This window comes from Macrobrachium rosenbergii, chromosome 44 (assembly GCF_040412425.1).
Source record: "Macrobrachium rosenbergii isolate ZJJX-2024 chromosome 44, ASM4041242v1, whole genome shotgun sequence".
Lineage (NCBI taxonomy): Eukaryota > Metazoa > Arthropoda > Malacostraca > Decapoda > Palaemonidae > Macrobrachium > Macrobrachium rosenbergii.
This window is the reverse complement of record NC_089784.1, coordinates 38,866,223-38,878,069: the sequence shown is the minus strand read 5'-3', so window position 1 is coordinate 38,878,069 and position 11,847 is coordinate 38,866,223. Positions and strand designations below refer to the sequence as shown.

At 37.7% G+C, this 11,847-nt stretch overlaps 1 protein-coding gene across 2 annotated transcripts in view; it reads left to right on the top strand.

Annotated features, from left to right (window-relative positions):
• The window catches only part of LOC136829537 (GMP reductase 2-like), a 66,202-nt gene extending 55,110 nt beyond the window's left edge, over positions 1-11,092 (top strand). For both annotated transcript variants that reach the window (XM_067088376.1, XM_067088374.1), the window contains exons 7-8: positions 1,402-1,618; positions 10,475-11,092. In XM_067088376.1, coding sequence (XP_066944477.1) covers positions 1,402-1,606 — 205 coding nt within the window. In that variant the 3' untranslated portion in view covers positions 1,607-1,618; positions 10,475-11,092. The remainder of the gene's footprint in view (positions 1-1,401; positions 1,619-10,474) is intronic.
• Positions 11,093-11,847: the final 755 nt, after the last annotated feature.

Genomic DNA, 11,847 nt, shown 5'->3' with positions numbered 1-11,847 from the left:
CCTCTCATATCTCTTCAAAAGTGCTGTTTGTAATTGCCTTACTCATATAACCCAGACATCCCTAGGGTAACCTTGGCTCTTGGCAAACCTCTCATATCTTTTGATGAATGGGTTCATGTCATGTTTTTTATCGAATCTGGGTAATTTGGGTTGTGCAGTACTTATAGGGGTTCTATCGCTACTTAACTGTCTCTGTGGAGTTCTAATATGCCTTTCAGCTTCTATCTGTCTCAGCCTCTGCTCTGTCTTTCAGACTCTTCCTTCTATATTTCTACCTCTGCTCGTGCTGCATATCTTTGTCTCTGTTGCTCTGCACAAGCTAGATCTTGTACCTTCACAAAATCCTGTAATTCTGTGCCTTCTAAACCCATCTCTTGTGCCAATTTCTCTAGCTTTGTTACGTCAGCCAGTGCCATGCTGAAATAAACTTAACAGCAATCATTAGGTTAATACAGCAAAATTACACAGAAGCATTGCCATTTAAAATATCTTGGTTACAGCACTAATTTTGCCACACAGTGGCATTATGTATGGTTCATCAAGGGCAGTGGCATATGGGTTTATTCCTGGTGTGATCAAGACAGAGAACATATATAAAACTATAAAGTTTATTTACAGTGCTTACTTAAAGCAGTTTATTAACTCCAGAGATAGGAACAACTTCTGCCCGATTGTACTGAAGGAAGCGGTCTGTCAGTGATTGCTCTTAGAAATGCTCCTCTTGAATTTTGTTTAATTGAAAGCACTGCACAGTATTCTTATTAATATTTGTGTGAGACAACTAGGGAAGACTTAGCCTTGCCTTCTGTTTCTATTTTATCTACATTGTATTTTGTCTGCCCTCTGTCTTGGTGTATCTCTAGCTACACCAAGTACAGGCTACTATATGATCGCCTCCAGCTTCCAAAAATTCTGGCATATATATATATATTTCTAAGAAAATCTTATGATTTTAGATGAATAAAATACAGTATACAGGAATTTCCTCAAAAGTAAACATTAACATGAAGTTAATGTGTTAACAGAAATTCCAGACATTATATGAAATGAAAGATTCCACTAACCTTACAAGAGCAACAAAGAAATAGTACTGGGGGAAATACAAAAAATCCATCCCATAGAAAATACTTGGACATCCATTAACACATTTATGACAGAAATGAGCTTGTAATGAGCAGTTATATCTTGTCTGTCATATGGTACGGAAAGCTAGGCAGTGTGGTCAGGAAGGCTATTTGTAGGCAAATTGCTTTAAGACTGAATGGTTGCTATAGCTTTCATGTATTGTATTAAGACTTGATTACTATTTAAAATATTTTGCAACAGCTTTTACTATGCTACTGTTGGTTCCATTTCAGAAGAGGGAATGTCTTACTCTACTGTTGTTGTTTCCTTTTACAGAGCAAGTGAGGGAAAATCTGTTGAAATCCCCTACAGAGGGGATGTAAATGCCACCATTTTGGATATTCTTGGTGGACTGCGGTCAGCCTGTACATACACGGGAGCTGCCAAGCTGAAAGAACTTCCAAAGCGCACAACCTTCATTCGAGTAACTCAACAGACTAATGAGATCTTCGCTGCCCTTTCTTCTGAGAAGAATTCATGATCACTTTGCAAGGTATGTATTAAACAGTACTGCTTTTTAACATTGAATATTTTTTAGAACATTACAGTATCTTATAATGCAAATGTGTGCATGGAATTTCACTGAGAATGTTATTTTGACATTTACTCGATGTCTGTATATGAAAAAACATTTTAGTTGCGTAAATTGCTAAGTACCATGATGGTTGGTTAAGAGATGATATTTGTTGAAAGTAAACAAATTACGTCTCGACCCCGCTGAGTATTTTACTACCAAAGAAGGGCATTATTCATGTGAGGTTACCTGTCATTAATATCTTGGACTGCTGAGCAGCCACATCTTGCATCCTGAGTCATTGTGCCATTTTTTCCACGTTTATTGACAGGCAAATGATGAAGTTTTTTTCATTTTCTATTTTCACTGAAAAATAGAATTATTTAGGTGAGAATCGTAAGCTTTACCTAGTTCTTGAACAATGTGTTAGTAACTCCCTTCATGCAAAGTATACATATATTACGTACTGTATGTCGCTGGTAGCCCTTGGAATACAAAATTAGAATATGACTGTATAAGATTTACTAGGGTAACAAGAGTGTGACATATTTTGCCTTGTTGAACATGTTGTTTGCAGTAGACATTTAAAGCACCAGACCTCAGAACTCTAATACTTCTGTTGTAATCTTTTATATTCTTTGTAACTTTGAATTCTTGTAAAATTGAGATGAAGTGTATATTTCTATTTGCCCTGGACTTGAGCATATGTTTGATATTAGGCTCACGGTTGCTGTGTAAATTGAATAATATTCACCCATCCAGGAAAGAAAAGGTAAAGTTTATAGGATAGCCATAAGAGCTGTACTTATTATTGAACTTCCTATTCCAAGGTTTCCTGGGGCAGGTATGAACTTTGGCTTTTGTGGTACCAAGAAAAATTAGAATTTTTATCTTTGGCAACAGGGCTCAAAAAAGGTTAAGTGCTACACCTTGTGCTGGTTTGCCACACACTCACTCATCCCCCTAATTTTATGATCAGAGAAGTTGCTGAAAGTGACCTCCATTCACCATCCCAGGGAGGATGAGGAGGAGGGGGGAAGGCTTGCAGTGGAAAAATAAGAATTGTTGTATGAGTACTTTGTGGTCCAAGAATTCCTGGGAAAGGTCTGAAATTAAGCTCACAGATGCTCTCTTTTATTTTAGCATCAGAGATGGAGAAATTAGGTAACACTCCTGGTGCAGGTTTGGTGCCCTACCCCTCTTCTTGTTGATCAGGGCGGTTGCTTAGCTTGACCTTCATTCACCCTCCCAGGGAGGGAGACGGAAAGTTGGCATTGGAAAGTTGGGTGGTTGACATGTTGGCTCTAATATAAATTGAGAGTCCATTTGCCCGTAGATTCTCCCCTCCTTACTCCTCACCCACTTCACAGGCACCGTTTCTGTTTATCTACCAGATGTACAAGGTTGGATTGGAGAGGTTCGTTGCTCTGGGTCTGCTTGGTAAAGAAACCAGCTATGTAAAAATAATAGTTCAAGATAATTCACTGGAATTTTATCTTACAATTGTATTTAGACAACACATGGTTGATTGAGAGGACTATAGACTTGGACTTGTTTCCATTGTTGATGGCTGCTAGGAGACTGCAAAGATGAATGATCCAATACTTGTATCATAGTTTCACCTGGAAGACATGAGCAATATTAAGTTTTTCAGGTAACATTTCACTTAGACCTGACACAATGGGCAACATCTCTGATGAGAGCCATGGAGAGGTCAATCAAAAGGACCATGAACTTAAAGAATGCACCCTTCTATATGCTGCTGTAGATAATCCAAAACATGTATCATAGTTTCAGCTGAAAGACATGAGCAGCATTAAGTTGTTCAGGTAACATTTCAGTCAGACCTGACAAAATGGGAGACAGCTCTAATGAGAACCATGTAAATCACGATTCAAAGTCAATAGTGTTCTGAAGCCTAATCCACATATGAATACTGCCAGATCTATATTCAAGGATTTTGCAACCACAAGCCTAAGGCACAGGGAAGAACTGAATAAACACCCAGCCCAACCAATATGCAACAATTACTCAATTTACACACCTGTTCCCATTGCACTGCTTGCCCAAGCCAGCTCACGACCCCAACAATCAAAAGAAAGACTTTCAAACCGGACAAAACAAGAGCACTCATCCACAACCTTTCGTCACCACCACTAACACCTAACTTCTCATCACCATTTTCTCAACTAACATCTTCCGTACGTCTTATGGTGTCACAACAACTGTTGGGCCATTCCAAACATAATGAGAGGGCTGGCTTTGCAAACACCCAGTAAAATTAACAGTGTACTTTGTCTACATTTCTTCAATGTATAACACCTACACCTACTGCACTAACCCATTTAATGAAGATAACAAAATAATAATGATTAAATTTATAAAACTGATAGGTAATCAGGAACAACAGCTAGAAGAGTAGCATTATCGGTGTATGCAATCAGTTTGTTCTCCAGAACAAACACTACCTTGAAGAACTCCTGAAATGACAATACTAAAGCTACTATACTGGCCATCAACACAGGCCCTCAGGGTCCTGCCCATTAACCGTTAGTGGACGGACTGAGCTTCAGTGTGAAGCAGAATTAAGCACCACTGTTATGGTAATAATGATTCAAAACAAAGGTGCCAATACTTCTACATGCTATAAATTCACTAATGGCAACTTTTATACAGATGTGAGAGTTAGGCCAGTATCAGTAATGCTTGTGACTTCAAGGGGAAGGTACTGCATCTCTCTCTCTCACATGAGTCTTTTTGTAAATTTGCTTGTAAATATACGAAGGGGTTGCTGTTGTTTTTTTGTTTTTGTCTTTTACGATAGTATGTCGGTTGTAAATGTAATTTTACAAAGAAAATTGCAAAGAAATATTAGAAAAAGTATGTAAAAGTAAAAAAAAGTTACTGAATCTTCCTTCTCGTAAATTTACGGGAATATTTTACAACAAATATGCCAAAAATTTGTTACTGCTTTTATTTCTTATCTGTTTTGATATTGTGTGAGCAGTAATAATAATTTTACAAAATCCAAAAAACTTATTTATTAGAAAAAACATAAGTTGGTAAAATTTACAATCGTTTTGTAAATGAGGCCCCACAAGGGGTTGTAAATAGTCATTTTCAACTTCTCGTGGAAGGTAGGGAAAATTTGTTGGAATTTTTTTATTTATACAGTGTGAATGTACGCGTCATTCTCTTTCCATTGATGTGATTTTTTTTTTTATTTTGCCAACCTCAAAGTTTCCCCGGTCTGGGATGCTGCACATTGATAAATTATACCGTCCCTCTAGGGTTAAAAATTAGTTGAAAATATTAATTAAAGATCCACCAATTCCCAATCTTAGCTTGTGCTCCATATCCACATGGTCAAAGGTTGCACTAAAATCTAAACCAAATATGTGTGCCTCTTCACAATGCAAAATAGGTAGGTTCTGACAAGAGTGCATCACAAGTACCATGGCCTTTATGAAAGCCAAACTAATGCTGGTAGCAGGTTATTATCTTCAACAAATCTACAAAGACACTTGGAAAGCAGCTTCTCAAGAACCTTAGATAAAACAAGGGTAATTGAAACTGACATATTGAGAGAGAGGGGCATGAGCATGGACTTATCCCCTAGGTAATGCAGCATTGTTTCCCTTCCTCCAATTAAAAGGAACTAATATTGGGAATGTGCTACCATAACTGTCAAGGCCAAGAAACAAAGATTCGACTTCTCTAGACCTGAAGGCCAAGAAACAAAGATTCGACTTCTGTAGACCTGAAGGCCAGTGAACACAACTTAGGCTCTGGAAGGCATGACTGAGGCAAAACCACGGACTCACCACTTTGCTCGCAAAGACTTGAGCCAAAAGTTCTTCTTTTGTTCAGGGCAATGTACAGCAGATCCATCATCTTTTACAAGGGAAGGCATGCCTGAATCAACTCCAAAGGGTGCTGTAATGGTCAAAATTACACCATAAATCAGTGTTAATGTGGTGACAGCAACCTGTGGCATTAAAATGATGTGATTAAAACATAAGATAGAAAATATAAATACAAGATAAAAATAAGAATTTATTCACAAACCAAAACAATGATTTTTCACTTTGGCCAGTCATAACTTGTAGATGCAGCTTGACACTAGTTGATAGGCCTCTTTTCGTTAGAATGGCTTCTCACTTCCAGCTAATGTAAAATAAATTCCTTTTAACTGAAGAACTGTGTTCTGCTTGAGATGACTAAGAGAAATATTAGGGTAAACCCTAACATTTCCCCTAGTCATCTCAAGCAGAACACAGTTCTACAGCTAATCCTACTCAACTCAGGAAGTCTGGAAATATCTTGAATAGACAGATTATGTAAAACCCCTAAGAAAATCACAGCTAACATGCTTTTAAGCATAATTACAATCAAAATTATACTGATGTATTTATAAATGGATGTTTCTTCCAATTAAACTTAGGTATGATATAAACTTTTTCACTTTGTTAATGACTGGAAAATAAGAGAGAAAGTTAAAGAACATTATCTTTTTTGGCACTAAACAGAAAATGGTGCCAGGTGTAACTATACAGAAGTAAATGATAACCTCTTTAATTATGTTTTAAAACACACCTCCACTTAAGACAATATATCCCATATTTTTGTTTCAATTTACTGCTGAGGTAATCTGCACCAATGGCGATCTTTCCTAGACTGCTCTCTACTAAAAACTTTTAGCTCTGAAGCGCTATGGCCCAGTTCATGATTTTGTAATGTTGAATGTATGCAAGTGGCTTGTGGTTTGTCTGTATCACAAAATCTACCCCATACAAGTACTTATGGAATCTATTTACTTTAAATATTGTCATTAGGCACTCCTTTTCAATGGTACATAAGTTGCACTTGTTCTTCTTGAATCTCCTACTTGAATAAACAATTGAAGATATGCTGTGAGCAAACTCTTGCAGTAATATGCCTCCAGGTCCATCATCTGATGCACCTTTCCTCACAATGAAAGTCATATTTAAATCTGGTACTTGTAGTATTGGACTGAAGCTAGCTTCGGTCCATTAAATGACTTTTGTTACGGGTCCTTTTGCTCCATCTTGTTTGGTCATCCCATCTTCATTAGGTTGGTCAAAGATGCTGCAAGATTTGCATAGTTTTCCACAAACTTCCTTTACTAGTTGGTAAAACCAGAGAATGGTCTTGTGTCTTGGTCCTTGGTGGTGGTGCGTCCTGGATCTTCATCATCATCGCTTCATCCATGGCAATCCTATTAAAGATGACCTTGTAACCAAGGAATTCCACTTTGGTAGTCAGACAGTCAGTCCTGCTTCCCTTGCCCTCTGGAATAAGTCCCATATTATCCACACAGTAGTCACTGTTTTTGGCTTGGTTAGCATCTTTCTCATCAGCCTTCTGAAAGTAACGGTTGAGTTCAATAATCCAAATGGTATCCTCATGAACCGGTAACATCACATGAAACTGTGAATGCTGTCTCCAACTTTGACTCCTCTTTCCATTATGATCTGCTAGTATCTCTTGCTCAAATCCATCTCAGTGAAAAATTTGTCATTACAAAGTTTTACCATCTTAACCTCTGGATCTCAAATTTGTTTATGGTGTAAAAGTGATAGCAGTCCATGCAAAACTTGTTTTATCAATTCTTCTTCCTCACCATCACTATTGGCAAACATCTTTACTTTTCATGACTGCTCTGTCATTACTTTGATGCGATGTTCTTCTAGTGAAGTCTTTCCTGGATTATGTACTGATTAAGATGTCTTTGTATTCCTGCAGTAACCACCATATCTGCTTCTGCTTGCTTTAGTCACTACTAACATGGACATCTCAGTACATCTTTTCTACCTTCTGTGGTCAAACTTCTAACCAGCACTCATCCAGGATTAATTAGTCCTTATCAGCTTCTTCCTCAGTGATGGCCACATTCACGCATCTTTCTTCAACAACAGCGGCAGCTTCTTCATCTTCAGCAACAGTAGCATCTTCTTCATTAACTTCCCTTCATTGTAACCAGTTAGGATGTTTGCATGAGGACTCTCCAGTTCTCTACCAACATCAGCCTTGCACTTCATGCAATTAATCACCACCTTGGCTTCATAAGGCCCTATTCACTGCAACATCAGCTTGCTTGCCTCCATTGGTAGTAGCATTAACACACTCTGTCCCACCTTGAACCGACGGTCTCTGGCTAGTCAACAAGTCTCTTTCAGGTGATTCCTCAGCTCCAACACGTACAATAGATGTTGTGTACTTCATCATCTTACTCTCAGGTCCTTAATTCCTGAAGAATCTGCATTGTTCCTCAGTCTTTCTATACAGTAGCTCGAACAGTGAAAATCTAGTGTTCAGCTGTGGTAGCTGTCAATATGCAAACAGGACCACTGGTAGATAGTGGTCCCAATCCTTTGGTTACTCCTGGTGCATCTTCTTCAGCATAGATTTTATTACACCATTGATCCTTTCACACAATCTGTTGCATCTCAGATTATGCACTCATAAATAGCTGCTTGTTGCTCACCTCATCATCTCCAAAATAAATTGGTTACTGCAACCACAAGCATTTCCTTGGGGAATCCTACCCTGCTGAAAACTTCAATTAGTGCCTCTGCCACTCACTTGGTTTCTATTTTAGGGAGTGCTGCTTTCATTGGGATGTACGTGTTGCCCTTCTCTGACACTAGCGATATTGGTTTAATCAGGTCTACAGCAACTCTCTTGAACGACTCTTCCATCAAACTCATTTTTTATCAGTCATTTGCCCATCAGTCACCAATGGCAGTTGTACAACCTGAATCTTATTGTATAGTTACCTTCAACTTGATGTATACCCTTTACAGACCAGTAAATTATAGTGCCTCTTCACTGTCTCAACGATGTTTCTTGGTACTCTTTCTCAGAGGAATAGTGCCATCCTGGTTGAGCACATGCAGTCACACTGTTCCCTGATAAATAAATTTCCAAAATCATCTAACTCTTTTTACATTTCAGTCAATATGTTGAAATATTTATGTGGCCTTATCACAAACTGATGCAGTTTCACTTTGTTCAGACGTAGTCTCACGGAATTTCTTCCTAAACCCTTTCTCATTCACCTCGGTATCTTTAACAATGCGCTTTTAAAGCTATCATACTGCAGGTCCTCCTCAGAGGGCAAACTAGAGAAAACTTGCGGACCCTTGCCTACTAGTAATGGACTTAGACTGACAGCCCTGGCACCCTTGGCTCTCTGCAAATCTCTCAAATCTTTAAAGAAAAGTGACCATGTCGTCATATTTTTCATCACTCTAGAACCTAGGCAACATAAGGTTTTGTAACAACAATAGGGGTGCAGTGTTGCTTACCTGTCCATATGAGCTTCTATTTAGGCCTAATAAGCCTTGAGTCACATTACTTGAAGTTCATATTCCCCAGCCGTTCAGCTTCCTGACTTGCTTCCACACTTTGCCTTTCGGCTTCTTTTGCTACTCCTCTTTTTCTCTGTAGTTCTGCATAGGCTAAATCTTGCTGTTCACACACAAAACCTCTCATCTCCTGTCCTTCCAGTCCCATTTCATGGGACAGTTCAATGAGTTTTTGGAGCTCTGTTGCTATGCTGCAGTGTTGTTTACTCACTTTGTAGGTTAACAAAAAATCTCACCAAATCACTGCCTCCAACTAATCTTGGCAAGGTCTCCAAATTTTGTCACAATACTTATTAAAAAAAATTGTGGTAGAAGTGGCCTTTTTACTTTATAATATGGTGTGATTAAAATACTTAAAGATTAAAATGTCATATTCATTCAAAACCTGAACATGATCATTCCACTTTAGACTGAAGGTAACTCAAGGAAATTGTCTGATGGAGGTTCTGTTTACTCTCCTCTTCCTGTGATGGCTCCTCGCTCTCAGCTGCCACTAAGATAAAAACTAAATGATGCTATGGGTTCTTTGTACGTGAGATAACTGGGGTTGTGAGATAGGTTGCCTCCTGTCTTGTCTGTCTTGGCCCTCTTATTTTTTGGTTAATATATACAGTCGCCCTCAGCTCTTACACAAATGTTCTGGCCAAAGCCCTGCAATATCACAAAGTAGAAGTTTCCTAATAGTGACTGACTCAGGCATTGGAAACATCTTGAAAAAAAAAAAAAAACGGATTATGCAAAACCTCTGACGAAATTGCTATTAATTTGGTTTTAAGCATAACTAAAAATGGTAAAATCTTACTAATATATTATTAAACAAATGTTCATTCAGACTAAACGTATGCATGAAATTAATGTACATTATGACTGGGTTCTCAGATTTACGAAAAAACAGAAGAATTCATTAATTCTTGAAACCAACAAACAACAGCTCTAGGAGAAACTCCACAACACAAAAGAAAACAAAACTCTCATGAATTATTTTTGACAGTTACCTAAAAGCTTGTCAGTATCAGCTACCAGTGGTACAGTCAGCTGTTGTGAGTAGTGTTGGCTAAGACAAAAGAGTATCAGCTTGTCAAATATAAGATAAGAGTCCTGGTTACGAATCTTAATGAGATCCCCAGACAAACAGGATTTGTTGAAAACTTCACAATCAAAAGTAGCAATCTTTTATTTCAACGGAAATGCCCTTCTCTTAGCATCATCAACTGAAATACTTCTTAGCTTCTGTTTGCCAAGGCATAAGATGACATTTAATGTCGGAGCAGGGGCTTTCCTTGGTGGCAGGATACTCATCTGTGGGAAAACCTATTACTGCTGTTCCTTTCAAAAATACCTTCATATCGCTGGTAACTATCATGCATTAGCAATATGCCCAAGTGAAGCAAGACGTTTATCCTGTATCCAACGAATAAAATTATAATTTTTTTTCTTCCGACAGATCTTCACCTTTTAAACCCTCAAAATCCTCTACAGACTCTTGTCATCATTTAAGCATCATAGGTAATTATATTCTGTCTACTTACTTACCTAGCATTCTTTATCTAGTGCCAAATTCACCAAATTATCGAAGTTGACAGGTTGTCATCTGCTGGAATAATTTAGTGCACTTGATTCCTAATGCCAGATTATAGTTTCAGTTCGGTACAATTGCAATTAAATCACAAATTCTTATAGTGCATATTGCACTAGACCATGAAAAGGACGAGCTTTCTTGTTATGTTTTGCCCCCTCCAAGGGAACTGCTAATCTATGGTACATCGAGATGTTGCAGATAATCCAGTATTAATACCTAATGATTTTATTATAGTAAAGAACTCTTTTTCTTTTTTCTTTTTTTTTTTAGCTACATTGGAAATGACCGGTTGACAAAAAAAAATGCAAGTTCTGAAAACATTACTGTAATAATTTATAGAATTAATGTACTTGCAGTCTTTCTTTTCCTTAACTGCAGTTGTCAGTGACCATTTTATCTCTTGTGCTATGTGCTTACATACACACACTTGCCAGTTTTTGCACAATCAGATTATGTAATCAATAATAAAATGTATATAATTCATTTTTATTTTTTTATTATACCTTGAAGCGAGTGTGACTACATGTTTAGAGCCTATCTTTGATTTAGTAAACCTATTTTTGAAAATTCAACAGAAATTTTGATTTTCAAACATTACCCACCAGCTATAGAATTTTGTCCAGAAACAAAATTGACTTTTCCATATAAACCCATCTCTCATACAGCCCATATTCATGCTTTTCAAATGTCTCATGACACCACAAACCTTTGCCTATTATTTTTTATAATTTTTTTAGAAGTTTCAATTGCTCACATCATTTTTTCATTATTCCCCATGATACTATCAACTGTTTTAATTAGCTACTAGCTTTTATCTGCCCCAGTACCTGAGCAACTGAGAATTTCTTCCTAACAAGAGGGACAAAGCAATTCCTGACTTCATGGTGTCTAGCACAAGGTACTGCACCATCTTCTTGTTGGATGACTAGTATTCCTGCTTGGTCACCTCATGAAGCCAGAGGGAAATTGTATTCTTGGGCACTTGCTGCCTGCTGATGGACGCAAACAGACATCAACATCCAGGTCCAAGATGCTGAGTTCTGTTCAAGTAAAACTAAACAGTAGCATCTTGTCTTGATCACCATCAATGAATTCCTGGACGGATGATATAGTAAAGCTCTCAAATCTGAGGTCAAGCACTATTGGGTTCTGTGTTTTTGCCATTTTCTCAGAAACGAACAAAAATTAAGAGCTCAGTCCAACAATCCAAATACTGTATGGATAAAGTATGAAAGACC